The sequence below is a fragment of the Panicum virgatum genome, chromosome 6K (genome assembly GCF_016808335.1).
Source record: "Panicum virgatum strain AP13 chromosome 6K, P.virgatum_v5, whole genome shotgun sequence".
Classification (NCBI taxonomy): domain Eukaryota; kingdom Viridiplantae; phylum Streptophyta; class Magnoliopsida; order Poales; family Poaceae; genus Panicum; species Panicum virgatum.
Window position 1 is genome coordinate 41,428,761 of NC_053141.1, and position 23,199 is coordinate 41,451,959.

The window sequence follows — 23,199 nt, forward strand, 5'->3', positions numbered from 1 at the left end:
TGTACGAGGTCAATACCCCGCTGACGCGCCGGCCCCACCGGGTGCCCCGGTCGCCCTCACGGCGGCGCCGCCCCTCACGTCACGCGCCGTGGCCCCTCTGGCCCGTGGAGCCCAGCGGGACCTGGCAGCAGTCTGGCTGGTCGATCGGGTACTCGCCGGGATGGCGTGTACTGGCGCGAGCCGCGAGCGCGTCGCCATCGCCATAACCGCGACGCGACCATAAGAGAGAAGCCTAGCGAACCCCCCGGCGGCAACCGTCCCCTCCTCGCGTCCGTGTGCTTTCAGTTCCCACTCCCTTCCCTCTCCTCGCCCCCGCTCTCCTCTCTCTCCGCCGCGGGCGGGCGCGGGCGCAGGGCAGGCACCGACGGCGCCGTCGCGCATGCAGGATTCGGCGGCGGCGGCCGAGCCGGGCCGCCGGCCGGCGCAGCAGCAGTTCGCGGGCGTCGACCTCCGCCGGCCCAAGGGCTACGCCGCGCCGGCGGCGGCGGCGGATGCGGCGGCGCAGGTGGCGGCGGAGGGGGATCCCTGCCCGCGGTGCGAGTCGCGGGACACCAAGTTCTGCTACTACAACAACTACAACACGTCGCAGCCGCGCCACTTCTGCAAGGGCTGCCGGCGCTACTGGACCAAGGGCGGCACGCTGCGCAACGTCCCCGTCGGCGGCGGCACCCGCAAGAAGCCCTCGTCCTCGCCGCCCTCGTCCTACGCGGCCGCCACCAGCTCCGACAAGCCCAGGAAGCCGTCCAAGAAGAAGCGCCGCGTCGTCGCCCCGCCCCCGGAGCCCGCTCCAGCCGCCGCCGCAGCAGCTGCAGCCACCGACGCCGCCCCGGCCGCCGACTCCGCCAAGACGGCGACCACCACGACGCCGACGCCGACGACGACCGATCCCGCGAGCGAGATCACCACGGAGCTCGTGGTCCCGGCGGCTGAGGAGGAGGACTCCCTCGCACACCTGCTGCAGCCGGACGTCGCGCTCGGGCTCGGCATCTCCGACTTCCCGGCGGGGAAGGGGCTGGACGTGGAGCCGGACTCGTTCGAGTGGCCCGCGTCGTTCGACCTGGGCGCGTGCTGGGGCAGCGCCGGGTTCGCCGACCCGGACCCCGCCGGCCTGTTCCTCAACCTCCCGTGACGCGGAGGACACGCGACGGCGGACACCGCGCGCGCGCGCCCCGCGCCGTGCTCAGGTGTGGGTTTTGCGACCGACCTGATCAACGGTTCTCTTCTTTGCAGCTTAACTAGTGGTACATGATAACATGCTTTGGGGTATATGATATGATCGTGACGACGACGACGACCTTGATTTTAGCTTTGTTTTTTTTGGGAGGTCAACTAGTGGCCGCTGGGTGTTTTTACTCATCAGATGGCTAACTCTACAGCTCCGAGGGTGGTGTTTCGTCTGTCTATAGACTGAGCTTTGTTTGAGCTTCTTCTTAAATGGTTATGATGCACAAGTTCATCTGCAAATCTCTTCTTCCTGGTCTCTCATCTCGATGTCGTGATGATCCTCGTCGATCCGCCGGCGCCTGCGCGAAACGTTGATTTTTCTGTGTTCGCTCTGGCAAGTGGCAATAGCAAGAGCAAGATCATGGTGTTCATCAGCAAATTTGGAGTCGAATGATCAGCAGTTAGCTAGCTCCTCGCACGAGAAGGGAGGAGCTGCTGATGGCTGTTGGCACGTCGACGGCGACACGATTCGCCGGTGGGTGGGTCGGTTCCGGCCGCCGCCGAAGCAACGATCCAGAAGATTCTTCGGCATCGATGCCTCAGCGGCGAGCCTCGAGTAGATGATTCCCCGGCTCCAGCCAGCCTGACGCGCACGCCCCATGATTCCGAGCGCGCGGTGGGGGAGCCATCTCGCTCCCGTTCCCGTCCACCACCCGGGCGCCGCCGCGCGGCAAGGCATCCGATTCCCGCGGCGGCCGCCTCTCGGCGTCACGCGTGCGTCTCCCCGGCATCATTCGCCGACGCCCGTGGCCGCGCCGCGTGACCGGCCGGCCGCCTGGCGTGGCCTGCGCGCGCGCGGCCCAGGGAATAATTGCTTGCGCGCGGAGCAGCGGGCCAGCAGCGCTAGGGGCGCGGTTGGCGCCGACGCCGAGCTCCAACCCCACTTGATGGCAACATGGCAAGTGTGTAGGACCGGCAGGCGCCGCCCCGCCCCGCCCGCGCCGGGTGACCGGGGCGGAGGAGCCCGCACCTCCTCGACGGGGCCGGGGCCGCGTCGTCGTGCCTGCGTTCGGGCCGTGCAGTGTCGCGTGCGCGCGTCCGGTTTCGGTTGGACGTCGCGGTCCGCGGCTTGAATGGCGGGTGGGACTGGGAGCGGGGGTGCCGGTGCATGAACGGTCGGTCAGCCAAGGGGGGCAGGCAAGGGGGCGGCGGCATGGCGACGACGACGCGCGCGCGGCCCGTGAGCCGTGACCGCGACGGGTGGGGGGCTTGTGGTGGGGCGCGCGCACGTCGGGGTCAGATCAGAGCCCCCGATCAGAGGGCGCGTCGGGGGCGCGGGCCCGGCGCGGCACTCAAGCAGCCGCGCCGGCGGCCTCCGAGAATCGTGGCGGGTGTCGCGGGCGCGTGCTGTCGGCAGCAGCAGCGGCGGCCAACACTCGTCCCGACGGGCGGATTCGGGGGCGGATGCGCGGGCGCGTCACGTTGCGGTAGTACCTGCGTCGGGCCGGCGGGGTGGTTCGATGCGCGTTATCCCGGCGCCAGGTGGCGGAACGCGACGCCGCCGGGCTGACGCTTGGCAGGCGCGCCGCGCCATGGTTCTGCTCCAAAGGCGCTGTTTAGTTCCCACTCCATAAACCGGGTAAACACAAATATAAAAAGTCACATCGAATGTTTCGACACATTTATGGAGTACTAAATGAAGTATATTTACAAAACTTTTTGCATGGATGGGCTGTAAATCGCGAGGCGAATCTAATGACCCTACTTAATCTATGATTTGTAACAGTAATGCTACAGCAATCATTCGCTAGTTATTGATTAATCATGAATTAATTAGCATCATTAGATTCGTCTCGCGATTTACAACTCATCTGTGCAAAAAGTTTGTAAATAGACTTCATTTAGTACTTCAAATTAGTAAGATTCTATCGTAAATTTTTTTTGCAAAACATCTAAACACAGCCAAATTCAGACAACCCCCGGCTTGCCGGCTTGGCAAGGAACCCGGCGAGCTGCCAGTTCGGTTGGCAAGGAACGTCGGTTCGTTCGGTTGGCGGGTATGGAGTGGCTGATTCACTTGGAGTGGCTGATTCACTGTAGCAGTTGATTTTGTGAGTGCAATACTTCCAGAGACCGAACAGGCTGAAATGTCAAACTACTAGGCGTTGACGATGAAAGAAAAGCAAAGAGACAGCTATCCTCCAAGGAAGGCGATCTTCGTGCAGCCGAGAGCATGTTCCAGATCCCAGAAAGAAAAGAGCAATGGGTGACTATGAAAAGAGAACATAAGGGTTACAAATAAAACTACTGTATATAAGTATAAATTAGGTAGTGGGGCTGGTGAGTCCGAGTGGCTCCTGGAGCCAGCCCTCGGGCCGGCGACCGGGTTCATCCCCCGCGTTGGCAGCGGGGCCGGGGAGCCCTCTGTTACCTCTCCTAGTGAAAAAAGTATAAATTAAGTGTAGCAGGAGCTACAATTTGTTTTCGGAGTTGAAAATTTCGTAAATAAAATCCAGAAGACGAAGCGCGCTGTTGCAGTTTGGGGGTAACTGCTTGAACCAGAAGAATCACAACTCATACAGATCATTTGAAGGAAAATAGAATCGCAGAAAGTACGATGCCGCGTCACGTCAACGACCGGTCCCACGGATATATAGATGGTCATTCGGGCCGCCCGGCCCGAATGGCCTAGCACGAGCCCGGTCTGGCCCGCTCTTAGCCGTGCCGTGCCAGCCCACGGGCTCTACCAGCGGCCCAAGCACGGGCCCGCAGGCCTGTTTCGTGCCGGGCCAGCCTGCTGGAACCCGGCACTGCAGCCCAGGCCGGGCCGCCCGAAGACCATAGTTCAAAATACATCTCACCCTACTCCAAATTTAACAAACAATTCAAAAAAAAAGATCACAGATCACAGCCAGCCACACACAGAGACATATAGCAAAATATCACTTAACTGATAAGTGATAACATAATTATAGAGCTGTTTTAACACTTGATCTATGTGATCAAGTGTTGCTGCCTCATTAAAAATCTTCCTAGGTAAAACTCACCCTTGTGAGAAACCCTAGGAAGGGAAAAAGAGTACAGCCAAACTCTATAATTGTTCAAAATTACATCACATTGTTCAAGTTCAGCAGATTCATTAGTACATTACAAACAGAAGATCAAATTGCAAAACACTACTGCTGACTTGGTGATGCTGCTGGCCTTTTGCCTAGGCCCAGCCTTGCCCCTTGCCTTCACTTCTCATGACTAGCCATTGACAGAGGCAGACCTAGCAAACATAGACAATAGAAGAATCAATGATCATGATTTAACTCATTTCCATGTGAATTTGTGAAGTACTTACTCATTTCCAGCAGCCTGACCTTCAGCATTGTCCTTGATGCCAAACTTTAACTCCAAATCTCGCGTCAACTTCTCGACATCATGTTGCGCCCTTGCATCAGCATCTTCCCAGTCCTTGACGCAGGTCAAGTACTCTACATTATGAGGCGCCAAGCGTCGTCGACGCTCCTCGATCACCCTGCCAGTGAGACTAAAGCAAGATTTCGAAAAGACAGTAGAAACTGGACCAGACATAACATTTTTGCTAGTATGGACATAGCGTTTTAGTTGGATACATCTGATAGTCCATGGTGAAATGTGTCAAGACGATCAGTTTTGAGTAAACCTGAGCATAAAAATGTTCTGTGCCGGGCCCACGGCCGTTTAAGGCCGTGGTGAATCGTTTATTTTCCAATTAAAACACATGTTTGGCTACTAAAAACAAACTGATGTTCGGCCCAAGTTTGCCGGACTGATGGATTTAATGGCCAGGTTGGGCGTGGAATTTAGGTCCAAAAGAAAACGGGCTTTTCGTCTTCCCGGCCTACATGACGGTCAGATCTAGTTTCAAGTGGCAGAAGATGCACACTCAAAATGTCTGGCGCTCACAAGTTTTACACGCCAAAATTTTACCAAATAATGATGTAGATTGGGGTATACTTGAAGGGCCGGAAGAACAAGTAATGCCACCAGCTTTGCTGGTGGAGGGCACGAGGTTTGATCGTCCCTGCAGTAAATTGAACCAGTTTAGGGGAGTAATTTGAATTTTTCCCAATACCAAATCTAGGGACGGGTACACAAATACCAAAGGATACACTAATGTCAATGGTAAAATGTTACTCTAGAAGGAACGCTAGGAGTCAGATCTACTTATTGCTGGTAACAAATTGAATTTCCTACTGATATGCTGGTAGCTCATATGAGCTAAAGCTTCTATATTTAAAGGTGCATAACTAGGGATGCAAGTTATATTTTCCTCTCACAAAGTAAATCACTCTGTTCGCTGTACTGGTGCTGAAGTGGTGTGAGAGAAAAATATTGTTGATTGGCTGGTGGCTGGAGGCCGGTGCTGGAGCTGTGTGAGAGGAAAATACTGTTGGCTGGCTGGAGGAACCAAACAGCGAACAGAGTGATTTACTTTAGGTTATTGGGACGACCCAAAATTTTGATAAAGGTCGTGTTTAGTTCCAGCGCAAAATTTTTTTGCATTGAAATCTTGCTAATTTGAAGTACTAAATAAAGTCTATTTACAAAACTTTTTGCATAGATGGGTTGTAAATCGCGAGACGAATCTAATGATGCTAATTAATTCATGATTAATTAATAATTATCGGATGGTTACTGTAGAATCACTGTTGCAAATCATGGATTAAGTAGATTCATTAGATTCGTCTTGCGATTTACAGCCCATCAATGCAAAAAGTTTTGTAAATAGACTTCATTTAGTACTCCATGCATGTGTTGAAACATTCGATGTGACGTTTTTTTTGCGTTTACGGGGTTTATGGGGTGGGAACTAAACAGGGCCAAAATGAACTAGAATGACATTGTGCGAAATTAATTTAGGAGGAGAAATGAACTAGGATGGCATGCCATCATAATTATTTAGTTGACCTGTAAAACACCATTGTGTACCCACTTGCATCCCTATGCATAACCACAGATATTTTAGCCACACTTGCTTAGTGCCCGCAGAAGATAATGAAGATTATACGAATATTTCATATTCCCATGGCATCAAAAACTAGGTGAAAATTTTTAGGCCAAAGCCTAAGGGTATATAGGACTTGATTGGTTGGGTTCCAAAATATTCCCTGCCAAAAATACGAGCAAGCCTGTAAATTTTGACGTTTGTTTGGCTGAATTCCAAAAAATTAGCATTGACTAAATTTATTGGCAAATCAGCAACGTTCAGCTCGCCCACATTTTGAATATTTGTGCCAACCCCCTCTAATGGTAATTGGATTTTGGCATCAAACCAGTCGATAACACAATCTATCACCTCTATGGCACCCCTTTCATTGCTCTATTTAGCCTGATAGATTATAAATCAAGAAGAAAATGTGATGAACAATCAAATTGATAGTACATATAAAAGCACTGTATTCTTGTCATACATCAACAAAATGGAAAAAAAAGGCGGATTTAATGTTGGTAGACATACATTCAACATGCAAACATGAGTTAGATTCATCCTGAAATGCTGTGTGCAAAAGAATTCACCAAGAATGAAACATATGGAATCAGTAAGTCACCTATGGAGCATATGGGGCAAAAATGGTCTTAACGACTTCGAACACCTCAGGGCTTTGTTTTGCATCAATAATTCAATATATTTTGTACTCAAGGTGGTTTTGATCCAAGTATGGCTCATAGAGTCAGTTTGGCATCCGCTACAGTAGCAAGGGCGAGGCTGTTTTGATCCAACTAGGACTCATAGAGTCAGTTTGGCATGGTTCATCAGCTTTGTTACTGTAGCATGAGCTAGCGAAAAGAAACAGTGCAAATCCCAGATAAAAAATAAACTAACAGATGCCATGCGTCAGTGTCACAGGATGAGTGAAAAGACTGCACCCATTGCACAATCCCGGACACCCACAATAAAAGGCGCAGAAATTTCTTGCTAAAATCACACGGTTGTTAAATATGGACAATATAACAACAACGAACAAAAAATAGATCATAACTCGCAAGGTACACCAGCCATGCTTCCACCCCGCGCGAGGGAAAAAGGAAGGAAGCAACAATCAGTTACATGTCTCAAAGAAGGATGAACAACAAGAATGTCAAAAAGTCATTATAATTTGTCCACTACCAACAGAGGTAGATGGGCAAAGGACAACCATAACACAAACCATTTGATCATCCTAAGGCTACTACAGACATATTTGTCTCAGTTCTTCGATAACAACAACGCAAAGCATCAGTCCTGAATTACACAACTAGATCATTACGTCTTCAGGAAACTCAGACATTTAACACTGCATACAATACGAGGCAGCAACTATTATCCAGGGAAGTAGGCCTTTTGCACAGCTGAACAGGGTCCCAACCACGCATTCCTGCAAAATGAGAAGAAATGCATTAGTGTCCATATAAAAAGTTACAACGGAACACAAAACAGTGCATGAGAATAAACCACGACAAGCCACATAGCATTGGGAAGTCTGCAAAAACCGTGATAAAGCACAGCAGTACCACTTAAAGACCAGGTACAAGTCAAAGCAAGCATACTGTGGCTTCACATGATGGAAGAACCTCACGATGGAAAATACAAGAAATAATTATAGCAAGCACCCTCCACATAGTATCTAAAAATATTACAAGGAATATGGCATTGCAGCCATAACCATACTATTTCTATGTTTACCACAAACAGAGTGCACCCTATTCCTGATACAGAATGGCAAAACAGTACTGAAAACTAGCAAAACAAATGTACAGAAAGCTAGGAAGATATCCTAATACAATATTCCCTCCGTCCAAAATTATTAGTCGTTTTGGCTTTTCTAGATACATAGATTTTGCTATGCTACAATATATATGCAGGTGCGTAGCAAAATATATGAACCTAGAAAAGCCAAATCGACTAATAATTTGGGACGGAAGGAGTATATTTAACATCTAGAAGCTCCAAAAGGTCAACAGCTCAAGTAAATAGACTACAAATGTTCCATCTTTGCGCAAAAGAGCACTAAATATTGGACATGTAACATATATAAAAAAAATATAAAGTAATCCATAGCATATTTGCAAACGACCAGGAATCATGCAGAGTTATGTAGCAAAATACAGATCATCTTCAGATAAAGAAGTCATGGCACTGAACTAAATGGTAAGTAATATTTTTCACAAAATACCACTCAAGCATACCCAAGTGTGCCCTTATTCCAAAAATCAAAGATAGCATGCTCTGAAAGTACTTATTGAAGTCCACCAGGATAAGTTACTAGTCAGACTGAACTCCAGAGTCTACCTAGCTAACTTATTTTTTCGCCAAGTATCTTATCAAAGTAAAGATAAAAATGTTTTCCCTCCACACCATGTATATTTATTGAAAATATGATTATTCATCATTACTGGAAAAGACAAATATTGTAAAGCAGCTAGTAGGTTGGCAGAAATAAGTCGTTAATGAATGTTCAGCAATTCTGTGCTCTAATGAAACCAATCATCCATCATAATGTTTTTCAAGTCCTACAACAGTTCACTAAAACCATTTCAAATATTTCAACTAAACAATTCATTAATATCTTCATCCTCCTATTTTCAAGAATCATTCTGTGTGCATGCTACTATGCTTAGCCGAACAGGTGCTCAAGTGATCCATCTTTATATAAAAAAAATTATGTCAATGATTCGTACAGATGATACACTATCTAGTGTTTAAGATGCATATTCATACAAGAAATCAAGAATAGGCACAATGCGATTGAGGTCAACATAACTGTTAATCTATTGCATCATCCTCTCTACATGTATATATCAATGCTCCCACTTCCAATCAATAATGTATTACAAACCCAATATACAACAAAATAGCCTTTACAAATTCCCTTTTCCTAAATACATATTGCCAAACAAGATGATTACAGGGAGACATCAATTGTTACAGCAACAAAATTTACATTCCATTGTCCTAGACAAGTACACTATGTTACAATTGTTGCCTTAGACAATGCCGTGTAGCTACAAATGAACAAATCAGAATGGAAAAAGAAACAATTTTCTGTACATGACAAGTTACAAGAAAAGTCCCGGTACAAAAAGGCATATTACATGGTGTTACCAGCATGCGACTACCAAACAGTACAATTAAAATTAGAGGGTTACAGTTGGAAACAAACAAGTAATCAGATTAAGCTTCACTTACATCTCAAATTCTTGCTACAACAAATCGCCGGAGACACATGAACACCATAGCCAGATTGATTAAGAAGATGCTAGTTGCTACTGAACCATGCCTGTGTGCAAATAAGATGCTGCCCTGGATCATTGTTGCCTCTACATTAGTAGCTCACCAAGCTACATTATTGAGGTGTCATCCGCCTACGCTTGGAGTGGTCGGCCTCCCTCGACCTGCTGCGTATTCCAGATGACCTCCCCCTGTCCCAGTCCTCGTTGCGTTCTGAATCACGATCTCTGTGCCTGTGATAATCACCATAGCGATCTCTGTCATCCCTATGCCTGTCCCTCTCCCTGTCTCTGTCCCTCTCTCTGTCTCTGTCTCGATCTCTCTCTCTGTCACGATCTCTTTCCCTCTCTCTGTCATAGTCACGATTCCTCTCTCGGTCCATGTCACGCTCATCCCGATGCCTCCTATCTGGCCACTCCTGTGCTGGGGGCACATCCCTCTCCCTCTCACGCCTCCTCTCTGGTGCACCAGACCACTCCCTCTCTGGTGGCCTCTCCTTCCCATGGCTTCCCCCTTCCCCATGTTGCTGATCAGATGCCGCATCATCCCCATAACTTGATTGTTCCTCCCCACCCCAAGCCCCCATGTTGGGATCAGGCCACATTCCGCCAGCACCCATCCCACCACGGCCAAAGAAAGCCGGGTTAACATGTGGAGCAACAACCGGCGGGAATGGCTGCATCAGCCCAGGGAATGGCATGGCTCCTGGTCCACCAGGGAAACCGCCAAATCCACCACCCATCCTTCCCATAGCGCCATAGCCAGTAGGATCGAAACCCTGCCCCAGCATTCCACCCGGTGGCATCATAGGTGGTGGCGGAGCAACCATTCCTCCATTGCCCATGATCCCGCGGCCACCACCAGGCCCCATTCTGTTCCTCATATTACCAACAGGACCTCTATTTCCCATGCCTCCGCCGCCTCTTCCCCAATTCCCACCGCCTCCACCTGCTCCACCACCAGCACCAGGTCCAGCAGCTCCTCCACGGCCACCACCATAATTACCACCTACCTGTGGCCCTGCGGAACCACCACCGCCTCGCCCACCCTTCGGCTGCATAGAGGACGTCTGTGCAGCCATGGCCTGCTGGTTCTTCACCTGTGCCTCGCCCATCCGTCGCACAGTGTTCGGTGTGGCAAAGGCCACAACACATGGACGGCCATTAAACAGGTGCCCGTTCATGCCCTCCTTGCATGCAGCGGCTGCACCAGGGTCGTAGAAGTCGGCCTGGCAATAGCCCTTGGACTTGCCGCTGGCCTTCTCATCAAAGAACCTCACCTCCTTCACCGGCCCATACTTGCTGAGCTCGGACTCCAGATCTGCGTCCGTCGTCCACCAGTGGAGCTCCCCGACGAACAGCGTCGTGCCGCCAGGGCCGTCACCCCCGCCAGCGGGGCCACCGTTCCCGACCACGATGGGACCACCGCCGAAGTTCCCTCCGGGGCGGTTCATCCCGTCGCCTTGCTGAATCTGGGGGTGCTGAGGCAGCGGCGGCGGGGGCGCGGCCGGAGGCTGAGGTGGCGGCGGGAGGTTGGGCTGGGCGGGAGGTATGCCAGGAGCAGGACCGGGCACCCCTGGGATGCGTACCTGCTGCTGCTGCTGCGGGGGTGGGGCCTGTGGCGGCGGCGGCGGGAGGGTGTGGGCCGGTGGATGCTGCTGCGGCTGCTGCTGGGGCGGCGGAGGCAGCTGTTGCTGCTGGCGCTGGTTCTGCTGCGGCGGCGGGGCCTGCTGGGCCGGCGGGGGCGGGGGCGGCGGCGCCTGGTGGGAGGCGTGGAGGAAACCGTCGCCGACGTTGACGTCGTTGTAGAGGTCGTCGAAGTCGTCGTCGTCGCCGTAGTACTGGTCGACGTCCTGGACGGCGGAGATGGCCTCGCTGCGGTGGAACGCCGGGTCGCCGTCGGGATCCATGGCGGCGCCCGGGCGAGCTCTAGGGTTAGGGTTTTCCGGATCCGGGTGGGCGGAGGCGCGGGGGAACGGAGCTGGTGTTGTTCTCATAGGCTCGCCGAGAACATATCAGCGCTGTCAAGGGCGCGTTAGGTGCTGCCCTCTGACGTCGGCCGTCCGATGGAGAATGAACGGATTAGATTAGATTTGCGCAAGGACTTCCCCGCGCAGGCGCACCGCCATGGGCCCCAGATATCAGTGAGGGGGGGGGTGGAGGAGAAGGTGTGCGCATGCTCGTGGATTCATCGGGAAGTTTGGTGGTAATGGGCTTTAATTTAAATAGGCCGCAACGTTTTGTGGGCTTTGAACAGGCCCAGTGGAACCGGTGCCGCATATTGATAATTTCAAACATGGGTATCTGACTCTAAAATAGTAGATGAACTGGTTATGCTTCAGAATTTTTTTACCGATATACATCTTGAGTTCATGACGTATCATATGCACGTGCATAATCTTCTGCGTGTACCGCATCGAGGTAAGTAGATGCATATATAGTGACAAAAAAACTTTATTATTTTTTATATTTTTTTAGGTACATCGGCACCCCCTAGTCATAACTTAGCTTCGCCCCTGCGTGGTGCCATATCACTGGCTCTTTCGGCAATTCGGCTCAAGCACAAATGCACAATGGACAACTGTTATGCTTTTTCAACGGGTGCACATTATTTGTAACTGTGCACATGTACAGATATATTTGATACTGTACTTTTAAAGTGCAGAAGTTCATTGTACCTATAATCGGTGTAGACTGTAGAGTATAGATAGACTTGACTGAAAACTTCACCGAACATAGTTTCGCAAAACTCAGCTCATAAATCACCGTCACTAGTATAGATAGTTATTCCTTCCTACGGAGCACTGCGACGTTTTAAACTTCATGATAACGGTCCTGTTTGGTTTGTGTTATGCTAGAATTTGTATCAACTTTCACTACTAATTAGAGGTATTAAATTAAGTAAGTTTTCAAAACCAACTTCAGAAACCCTGAAGAATTTAATGAGACATTTGACCGCGTGATTAGAGGATGTTTACTGTAGCATCACTGTAGCCAATTATCAATTAATTACCATCATTAGATTCGTCACGAAAAATTACACCCATCATTAATTTTTTTTGCAAATAGACTTCATTTAGTACTCTATACATGCGAGATTCTCTTCTCGAGAATCGTGTGCTAGATCAACCAAACAAGGCCAATACTTACGCTTCAAGCAGGAACAGAGCACAACACATGAAGGAACAAGCATCATCTCTACTTCTCTACATTTATTTAACTTTTTCTGAGGCGAATACATTTATTTACTTTAGGTAATGACTTTATTATGGCTGGCCATACGTTCAGGCTATTGTACGTCAGACTAAACTCACACTCCACTACCGTGAGAGAGTGGCACATGCAAGCAATTTCAAAGCTAAAAAAAGTTGTAGTTCTTAAATCATCTATCAAATTTAAATTCCGATTGCACAATTGTATCTCTTTCGAGAATACCTTCAAAACAAGATCCCACTTGAATATATTTCGACAATACTTTTTAAAACCCATAAATTGCTTTGTGTACAATAAGAAAATGCCAAAATAAATTAGTTAAAATGCTCAACCGAGCTGCTAAAGTTACCTATTATTGATCATGCAATCAATATTCAGCTATCTAACAAAATTGTTTATATTTATCCACTATGGACACTAAACAGTCTATCTCAATGTGAACATCAATATCCACTTAACTGAACTCGGGCATGCAAAAGCAATATTATGTAAACCCATAAGTAATTTTTGTAAACATCATAAGCAAATTAGAATATACGAAAAAATATTTTCTCTCAAAAAAATTATATGATCAAAACATAAAGATGTGAGATCTTGTTTTGAAGCTTTTATTGAACCAAACAAGTCTGTGCAATCAGATTTTAATTTTGATACTCCGTTTTGAAACTATAATTTTTTTATTTTGAAATTATGTGCATGTAAGTATTTTTTTCTCTATCTTCTTATCCTTCATGTGCATGCACACACTTCTGAGTTTAACTTACGGCGGGCCGGAAGTCCTTTACTTTATTATTGTGTAAAAAAACCAATTCTGGACAGAGTAGGTTAAAAGGTCACAGACACGGACAAAACTATGAGCGAAATTCATGCAATGCGTCACACGGGTGGTCAACTCTAGTCAAGCGTCACAGGTCATGATCGCAGGCCCAAATACAGCCGTAGGATCTGAAAGGACGCGGATCCAACGGCTGCAAACAAACAGACCAAAAATACCCGCGCCCTTTTCCCAGCGGGACACCGCATGGCGCGCGCCCCCGCCATCGTCGCAGGCGGAGGGGGAGCCCATGGAGGCGGCCCAAATATAGACACCGACTCCACCGTGTTTCTCTCGCCGGCAGGTTCCCCTCCGCCGTCGCCTATATAGCTCAGCGGCGACTCCTCTCGCCGTGACCACCAGACGGGAACCGACGAGCAGGATTGCACGCACCACCCACCATGGCCCGCGCTCTCGCTCTCGCCGTCGTCCTCCTCGTCGCCTCCGCCGCCGCCAGCGTGGCCTTCGCCGCGGAGGCCCCGGCCGCCTCGCCGAAGCACTCGGCCTCGGGCTCGTCGGCCTCGCCGTCGAAGGCGCCCGCGGCAGCCGAGAAGTCCGAGAAGGCCCCCGCGGCGTCGCCGGAGCACGCCGCGGCGACCCCCAAGGCGACCCCGGCGGCCTCCAAGTCGGAGACCGCGCCATCCGAGGCGCCCACCTCCGAGTCCGGTGCCGCGTCGTCACCTAGCGAAAGCACCGCGTCGGAGGCGTCCCCCGCCGGTGCCCCCGAGAGCGAAACGTCCGGCAGCCCTTCCGCGTCCTCGTCGGAAGAGGCCGCGTCGCCCGACAGCAGCGCCGCCGCCGCGGAAGGGCCTTCCGGCAGCAGCGAGGCTGCCGCCGCCGCCGAGGAGCCGTCAACGGCGGAGGCGGCCACAGGCCCAGCCGCCGATGGCCCGCCCGAACCCACCCACGCCTCGGACACGCCAGCGGAGTCTCCTGGTCCAGCCGCTGATGAGAGCGGCAGCGCGGGCATGGGCACCGGCGTCGCCGCCGCCGTGGTGGCCGCCGTCGCCGCCGCCGTTATGCTTTCTTTCTAAACAGGCCCCAGTGGCATCGGGCGCTGATGGTATGTACACTCTTCTTTCATTACAGAGGAGGCATGTTTCTGAGGAATACGGGTGATCTTTGACATTTGAGGAGTCGAAGATTTATTAGGCGTCTCTGACTTTCCTCTCAAAATATTTAGGTTTTTCTCTTTGGTGTATGTATGGTTAAATTTGTCCGATCCCACTGTTTTATGTGTCTGTAATTTGAACATCGATGGATTATAAATAGTCGTGTTTCTTTCTCTTTTTTTGTGAGTTCCGTATTGAGTGAACATTAATGCAGAAAACATATTTGGTGGAAACCACAATCTTCATGGAAATTCATGCAAACTATGACAAAAAAGTCGTTTAAATTCAACAAAAAAAATCACACATGTAGATGATATAATGATGCACAATCTTGTAAAATATCTTGTCCAAATTCGACTTCGTTTGTGAGATATAAAAATAATAAATTTCAAACTATTTTTATATCTCACAAACGAAGTCGAGTTTGAACAAGATATTTTACAAGTTGTGTATCATCATATCATCTACATGTGTGATTTTTTTGGTGAATTTAGATGACTGTTTTGTCGTGATTTACATGGATTTTCACGAATGTTGTGATTTTCACTAGATATGTTCCCCATTATGCATGACATATAGCACCATGCTATCTCGCATACTAAACTGAGCATAAAACTTCCGAAGGGCCTACTGAACCAAAACTTGCTATAACCTCCTTTTACAAATATATATGAGATAATCTACATTTGTAGCGATTTTGCAAAATTGCAACATATGGAACTTATAGAGCAAAACTCCTTAAAACTCGCAATCAACTCCTTTAAACGTACGTGAAATCCAAAGTGACAAGTATGGAACTTTTACAGCCTGTTTGGATCCACCTAGATCATCTAGCTTTTACTATCTAGCCTTTATAATCTCAAAAGGTGCCTCTGTCTTCTACCAGCTTGTGCATTATAGCTTTGTAAAACTCTGACTGATCCAAAAGGTCCACTTCTTTTCAAGTGAAATGGATCCGAGCATTATACATTTAAAGGAGTTGATTGTGAGTTCTAAGGAGTAAGTGAATTCAAGTAGGGGCTTTATAGATACTAGTAGAGTGTACGTGCGGCACGCACGTGTTTTTAAAAATATAATAATAAATAATAATTTTATAGAATACGAAAAGACATATATACTGTGAGGGTGTATTCAATAACAAAAGCCTTAACCTATATCACAATTATTTTCTCCGACATTGAGCATTTATAACATGTTTTAAGCAATGGACGGCCTGTTCACAGTTCACACATCAATTCATTTGAATCCTTCACGCAAATAGTTAGACAAATGGTTAATAATAAAAATTTAAGGACACAAAACACAATTATCAGATACCTGAAATGCAATATACTGGATGATGCTATACTATAATCATCAATTGTTTTTCTACACTAAAAAACATGTCATAACATATATTATCTATTTTCGACCATGGACAAATTAATGATCTATACTTTTCATTGTGGCAGAAACAAAAAGTTTTCTTTATAAGCCAACTAAAGATATTGTGCATGCTCTGTTAAGTACTTAAGTGTGCCTACATCAGTGTCGAGATCCTCCATGCGCCTATCCACACCTACTCCAGTTCGATGAATGTTCCATCTCCTAGTGGATGCCAAAAACGCGCAAGAATACATCAGCTTGCATCATTTTGCTCCAAAATTTCTACAGTGTTGAAAAAAAATTGAGTTAGTACACGTGTGGTAAACCAATATTTTTCTGGAAAATACACTGTAAACCGAGGTTTGTTGAATAATCAACCAATGGTGTGGTACACTAAAAAATAATTGAGTTACTACACATGTGGTAAATACACTTTCTTCTTCAAACAATGGTGCCAGACCAGATTCTACTTTTAATCTCTTACGACCACGACCATACCCGAGGTTTGTTGAGTTTGTCACATCACCAAGTGGTAAATACATTTTCTTATTCAACCAATGGTGCCAGACCAGATTGTACTCTTAATCTCTTACGACCATACCATGATCCATTTAGAGGAGACAATGAACCCCTTGAACTGTAAACAAATCTACACTGAGTTGGACTAATTGGAGTCCCCGTATCTTTAAATGAAATATACGACTAAACTTACTGATTACTCTTGGTGACCGGAGGTCGCCAAACGCACCACAAAAGTTACCAATTAGAATCCTTACTTTGTTCCTGAACCTGAAATTATAATACTGAACCAGGTGAACCTGAAATGATAGCATACTAAATTCTAAGAATAAAGAGTGTTGGTACTATAATGAATTAATGATGTCCATCTGATTGAAAATTATAATTAATCCAGTGAGCAATTCTAGTGGAGGATGTCTGATTGATGACTATTTTCAGAGCACTCGAGGTTGCCCAAACATGCAGATAGCAATAACCATAATTGATCCCTTAAAGATAGCAATAGGAATTAAGTTTAGGTATACTTAACCAATAGAATTTGTGCATTTTAGAATAATCTGAAGCTACTGTCCTCGATTTGTATGACATGTCTCATATACAATTTAGAGGACAAAATAATAAATTTATTTCGAACATAGATTAGCATCAAGCAGCCGCACTTTTTTGCAAATGTTGCGACTTATTTGCATATTGAATTTGCTCGCTCATGCAATTCAAGCATGCAACTAACATGCATATAAGAAGGACCGCGTATGAAGAAACACTTATTTGTTATTTCCCCATCTCTATCTGTATAATTTCACTTGACTGTTTGCATCATTGTTTGATTGCTGAATTTTCCTAGCAAGAGGCATCATCAGGTAAATAAATCATGGCCGGACTAAATACCAAGAAGCCTCTTCGGATGTGGGGAGCGTATGGCATTTCTGCCCTCAATGGTGGGGATGAAATCGTCGATAAGCGTGCGCTGCTTCCGAGCACCCTGCCGCAGTTTCCCCTCGGGTGGTCCAGCAGGTCCTGAATACATTTGAAATCAGTTGAAACACAATACAGGTTACTGCAAAGATTATACATATAAGAGCAAAGATAATTGAAACGTTAAAACTGTTTCAGAAGAAAGCGAGCACCCTAAAGGAACATTAAATTATTGGTCACCATGGCTAAAGCGGCTCCTGTCAGCATGCAATCTACTACACCTCACTGCTTAGTTCACAATCCAATTGTCAGTGGATCTAAAGACATAATCTTTAGTAAAGCATAAAAGCTGAGGATTTAATGGAGCAACTAAAATGTCATGCCCTTCAAAGAAGCTTGCTACACCACATCATGGAAGATGGTATTTATTATTCTTAGACTACATTCATAAATTGTCACTCTGATAAACTGAAAACATTAACTAATTATAGATTTACCTCAGGTTCTTGTTGCAGGTCATCTGCATCTATCACAGGAGGTGCCTTCCCAATTTCACATAATTCACTGTATATTGAGACAAGCTCGCCTATACCAAGCTCCAAGAAGGATGGTGAAATGACTTTATTTAAAGATGCCTGGGTATATGGAATCAAGTGTTATTAGTGGTAGCCAGGAGGTATTAGGTACACTATAAAATATGCAAACTCTGCTAAAGAAAAATAATTTGGAAAGCATAATGGGTTTCCTTTCTGCGGATGTGCTACAAAAAATAGAAACTGTGCAACTGAAGAATATGGCAAGCTGCATGTGATGCTAGACAAAAAAAAAAGTGATAGATACCAGTACATAGAGGGCTGCGTATCGATATGAAATGTTTTCTCTTCTTCATTAGGTCGTTAGACAGGTTTGGGAGGCGTTGCTTTCAATGTGCTGCTAACAAAAAGAAAGGAGATTAGTGGATATAAATAGTAGTTCATTTCACAAACAGCTATGCTGAGTTTTGAAGTCATACCATGCAGTAATGATACATTTTCTCCCGTGAGCCAAAAATCACTTCTTTGACAACCTTATTTCCATCGAGGTCCTGCTCCTGCACCAGAAATACCCTAAGTGACTCAATTATAGAGAAGTCATACAGTGGACAATGCAATTTTCTGGAAACATTTTGCTGTCCTCTGCATGAAATGGGTGGGAATTAATAAAATAATGGGATTTTCCTATTAAGATCTGGAGCATCTAAACTAAACAATTCTTGAATAAAATTAACTGATCTCTCAATGATACAATAGAGTCAAAGCATTTACCTTGGAATCTGAGAGGCCATGTAAATGACCATCGATTTAGCCTAGGTCATTATGTCACTTTTGTAGGATAATGACACAAAAAATCAAAAACCTTAGATTTAATTTCCAGGTTTCCCCTCGATGTGGCATCAGAACAGCATGTAAGTCACAACATTGCCAAAAAAAAATCCTAACTTGCGAACACTGTGAAAAGAACAATACACATCCTAAAGTCCCCATTGATCTAATGGTTATAAATGCACTGTATCAAACAAGTCTCTGCGTCCATCAACTGATCCTGTACATCTGAACTCAAATACATTTTTTTTTCTAAACAACAAAGGTCATTTTCACAATAGTTTCTCTGTCCTGTCGTTATTGCATCGTCAGCACATTAAAAAAACTTTTGGGAATATTCACGTATGGCAGTCATCAATTAAAGCAATCAATGAACACCAGCAGGTGGGCAAGAGAACGGCACTGACCTGCAATGCGAGCAGCGTGCGCTCATCGTGGATGTGCCACTTGACATATCCGCCCTTCTTGTTGAAGACCTCCATGTGCGCCTCGATATGGGCGAGGTCCTTGTCCCTGCCGCCGGCGTTGACACGACGAGGTATATGTGCTGGTCAGTGACCTTGGTGATGATGGAATCATCGATGGCGCCGCCTTTCTCGTTGGTGAAGACGGTGAGCGTGCCAGTGTCGTCCGCGGCGGAGTGGATGGCACAGCGGCGGTGGCGCGTAAACGACGCGGTGGCAGCCTGCGGGCGGCGTTGCGGCCGGGGATGGTGCTGCGCCCGGAGACAGCGCGGCGGCCAGGGATGGCGTGGCGGTGTGCGGACGGCGCGGCGGCCGGGGACGGAGCAGCGGTGGCGCGGACAGCAGCCAGGGATGGGGAGAGGCGGCGCACCGGGACGGAGCGGAGACGCGGACGGGGACCGGGGACGGGGAGCGGCGGCGGAGGACCACCACGGCGACGCGGATGACGCACCCGGATAGAAACCCACGCGGCAAGGATCCGGGGCGACGAGGGAGGGCGTAATCCGGGGCTGCGACGAAGGGCCAGGTGCCCGTTTTGGAAGGTAATCACGCTGATTATTTGGGTTGGACGACCAATGGGGAGGCGGGTACACGGACGCGGGTAGATGGAGGCGCGGTGACAAAAAAATCGATGCCCAGGCGGGATTGAACAGGTGGGAGGGTGATTTTCAGTTCACCAGGCCTCCTGTAGCAGCACCGATCAAATTAAACCGGCTTAAGTGCGCTAACCATCATCTTAATACTTAATCAAGTTACTGTACACTTAAAACGGTGTAATCTGACAGGCTGTCGGGTAAATTCCGATTAAACTACTGTACTCTAGGATCACAATTGCACTAGCAGACCCGCACGAAGACGAGCACAAGTGATACCAGCATACAGAAATCTTCAAATTAATTTACAACACAGATTTTACATAAAAACTTTAAGTACAAACGACAGAGTTCAAAAGCACAGTGGAAGTTTAAAACTGAGTTCGAAATACAATACGATAACCACGACAATGATACAAGGTGAGCTCCACATCCTGCCCACCGATGTGATGCCAACATGCCCGATCTTCACGGGGAAGACGGGGCCCACTCGACGGTCCACCCAGGAGGAAGCGGTTGTCCAATCCAGGACGCGCAGACCTCCTCGAAGTCAGCGGGAACGCAACCTGCTCAGAAGGGTTACAACAACAACCCTGAATATACTAATACTCACCAAGACTTACCCGACTTTGGGTATACTTAGCCCATTACCTAGACATGCAAAGCTTTCTGGCTCTGGAGTTCTTTTGCTGAAAGGCTGCTAGCAGTGAATCCTTACTTTCAATATTTTAGCTCCATTTAGTACAGCGAGTATTAACTAAATTCGCCTAACATCTAGAGCACACATGGTAGATCAGATTAATTCTTCAAAACAACAGATACAATATTCCATCTTCACTTTTCAATGCTTATTCCACTTCTTACTACGATGTGACGCAGTGACCAAGGCTCTCATATCTGCGAGTCACGGCGAATCGATCCGATTTAACCTTGCAAGGTGGACCTAACTCACACGACACGTGAAAACCCCGTCGGGCCACACACGTCAACTGTTCTCATCATCACCCCGACGTCTGAATCACGCCTGCCAAAACCCGGGTGAAGGGTCCCTCACGGCGAACTCCCGGAGAACCCGGAGGCGACATACTATCCAACACCCGCTATCATTCCACTCCCAGAGTAGCGGGTCGCGATTCAAAGTATCGTTGCAAATTAGGTAATTAGCTTACCGGTTTCAACTACCTCCTACTTCCGGCATGTGGTTAGTACTGTTCAATCCTTAGTCATCAGGGCCAACAACGGTACGGTCCTCAATCGACACAGGCGGAAATTTATTTTCTCATCTATTCCATAGCAATACTCCAACTCATTCCCGCCCGGTCTCCAATTCTCTTTACTCGTCAACTCATATCGAAGCCATAGCTAAGGAATCAAGATCCTAAAACTCGCGAGTGACAGCAATCACTCGACTTCTACCGAAATCCTACTTAGCAGAGCATTTCTATCGACACCTGCATACTAGTATAGACTCACGGGTACCTAGGGAAAACATGCATACTATGGTTCCATACAATTCCTAGAACATAAATGCACAATTACTTAATTAAACATTAATATATTGAATTTATGGGTTATGCTCCGGGGCTTGCCTTGCAGGTCAACGGGGTTAGCAACTTCTTCTGAAGTGGGCTCGACTGCGTCCTCCTGCTGCTCTCCCGCTTGCGGCTCCTGGATCGGCTCGGCGATCAGCTCGTAGGCGGCTTCGTTCGTGCCGTCTACACGTATGAAAAAGAATGCCATGCAATAGTTAGGACATAGTGCGATGCATGAGTACTCAAGATGCGATGCAATGCGCTACAATGCACAATGAGCCACAATCAAGACCGACCAACATTAATTGAGTAATCATAACAACAAGGCTAAAACCAAAAGGGTGCGGGTGCTGATAATTGGTTTCCAGACTTCAAAACATTTTAGCCTGAAGTGTTTCCTTCAAAACAACAACTATTAAACTTGCTTAGAGTAGCATGGATTAAGACAGAAGCTTGCTTTGTTGAGGTTACAAATGCATGAAATAATTAACTAACAACATTTAATAAAGAAAAGAGCATAGCTAGGGGCAATATAAAATCAAAAACCTAACTTTCATACATGCTCTAGCAACAAAAAAAATTTACCAGCTTAACGTGATATTGATAAAACATGCCACAGAATTATTTCAGCTTTTATTAATGACAGAAAGTATTTATTTTAGCCCTAGCAAGCTAAACCAAACAAAAATAGATCCACACAAAAGTATATAGCAATAGGTCATGAAAATTTTACAGTGGGTTACACATGAAAATACGAGGCTACTAAATTAATTACAGAATTTTTAGATTAACAAAACTGGATATAACAAATAAACAAGCTCAAACACAAAGTAAATTCTACCAGGGATAAAACTGACATTTAACATGCATGAATATTTTTCCTCTGAAGTTCTGGATCTAAGAAAACTAACAAAATTTACTTTCATTTTTAGAATTTTTCTGCGAATTTTTATGCAATTAAGAAATTTCAGCCGAAATAAAATAAATGAAAAATATTAAAGGGGGGCTGAGAGCCGGGGCCCCACATGTAAGTGGGCGCCGGCCCAGCTCTCAGGCACCCCCTCCCCTGTTCTGCCCCGCGCGACGGCCGGCGCGCGGCCAGGCCAACCGCGGCGGCGCTGCCTCACCGGCGGTGGCCGGCCGGCGGCGCGGCTGGGCCGAGCCGCGGCACGGGGCGGCCGGGGGTGCAGGGCGGCCGGAGAGGCGGGGCGCGGACGCGACCAGGGTGGCCAGGCGGCGGTGGGGCGCGCGGCGATGGCGCGCGGCCCCGCGCAGGGAGGCCCGGCCGCGTGCGCGCGATGGTGGCGGCGCGGCCACGGCCGTGTTGCGGCACTCCGGCGGCTGCGGCGTCGGATTCGAGCAGGGAAGACGTCGGGAAGGATGAGGGGGTTGCGAGGGAGCTCACCGAGGGCTCGATTTGGGCGGAGAAGGGCCAGGAGAGGGATCTCGACGGAGAGGGCGGAGCTCGGGGAAGAACAACACTGGGTTCGGGGCGAGGTGGAGCAACTTGGAGTGCGGAGGATCGAGGCTGAGCGGCGAGGAACAGCCGGCACAAGCTCGGCGGCGGCTCTGCTCGGTCTCTGCACGACGCGAGCGCGAGGTAGGAGAAGGGGATGAGAAGAACGGAGACGTCACCGGGACGCGATAAGCACGGGCTCGCTTGAGCGGGGCCGAGGCGCGATAGCCGACGCGTGGAGGCGGTGTGCCGACGGCCACAGTCGCCGGCATGGGCGCCGGGCGACACCGTGGCGAGCACAGGAGCACACAGGAGCTCACAGTGACACGTTTTGACTGATTTTGACCCGTGTTTGTCCGGCTAAAACTCAAAATTTGATATAGGAACTTGACATTTGGTCAAAATAAAAGTTGTAGAGGAAAAGATGATCTACAACTTTCATTTTGGGCGAAA

At 48.0% G+C, this 23,199-nt stretch overlaps 3 protein-coding genes and 1 long non-coding RNA gene across 5 annotated transcripts; 2 read left to right on the top strand and 2 right to left on the bottom strand.

Moving 5' to 3' along the window:
- The first annotated feature begins 225 nt into the window (after positions 1 to 225).
- On the top strand, positions 226 to 1,464 carry LOC120712722 (dof zinc finger protein MNB1A-like). The gene has a single exon (XM_039998582.1). It carries the CDS (start codon positions 380 to 382, stop codon positions 1,127 to 1,129), a length of 750 nt encoding a protein of 249 aa, XP_039854516.1. The 5' UTR covers positions 226 to 379; the 3' UTR covers positions 1,130 to 1,464.
- Positions 1,465 to 7,166: 5,702 nt separating this feature from the next.
- LOC120712723 (translation initiation factor IF-2-like) lies at positions 7,167 to 11,396 on the bottom strand. The gene is made up of 2 exons (XM_039998583.1): positions 9,362 to 11,396; positions 7,167 to 7,550 (listed from the first exon to the last, which is right to left on the bottom strand). Exon 1 carries the CDS (start codon positions 11,310 to 11,312, stop codon positions 9,519 to 9,521), a length of 1,794 nt encoding a protein of 597 aa, XP_039854517.1. The 5' UTR covers positions 11,313 to 11,396; the 3' UTR covers positions 7,167 to 7,550; positions 9,362 to 9,518.
- Positions 11,397 to 13,830: 2,434 nt separating this feature from the next.
- LOC120713500 (classical arabinogalactan protein 6-like) lies at positions 13,831 to 14,463 on the top strand. The gene has a single exon (XM_039999449.1). The coding sequence runs from the start codon at positions 13,831 to 13,833 to the stop codon at positions 14,461 to 14,463; it is 633 nt and encodes a 210-aa protein (XP_039855383.1).
- Positions 14,464 to 15,852: 1,389 nt separating this feature from the next.
- LOC120712724 lies at positions 15,853 to 18,188 on the bottom strand. Of its 2 annotated transcripts, XR_005690998.1 has the most exons (4): positions 17,838 to 18,188; positions 17,314 to 17,442; positions 16,619 to 16,695; positions 15,853 to 16,188 (listed from the first exon to the last, which is right to left on the bottom strand). It is a non-coding gene; the product is annotated as an uncharacterized LOC120712724 (long non-coding RNA). The 2 variants fall into 2 exon arrangements; XR_005690997.1 differs by lacking the exon at positions 16,619 to 16,695 and having other exon boundaries at positions 17,838 to 18,183.
- Between the last annotated feature and the right edge of the window lie 5,011 nt (positions 18,189 to 23,199).

Bases quoted from the DNA above. Each gene is read 5' to 3' on its own strand.
- LOC120712722 (XM_039998582.1), top strand. From the start codon at position 380: ATGCAGGATTCGGCGGCGGCGGCCGAGCCGGGCCGCCGGCCGGCGCAG.
- LOC120712723 (XM_039998583.1), bottom strand. From the start codon at position 11,312: ATGGATCCCGACGGCGACCCGGCGTTCCACCGCAGCGAGGCCATCTCC.
- LOC120713500 (XM_039999449.1), top strand. From the start codon at position 13,831: ATGGCCCGCGCTCTCGCTCTCGCCGTCGTCCTCCTCGTCGCCTCCGCC.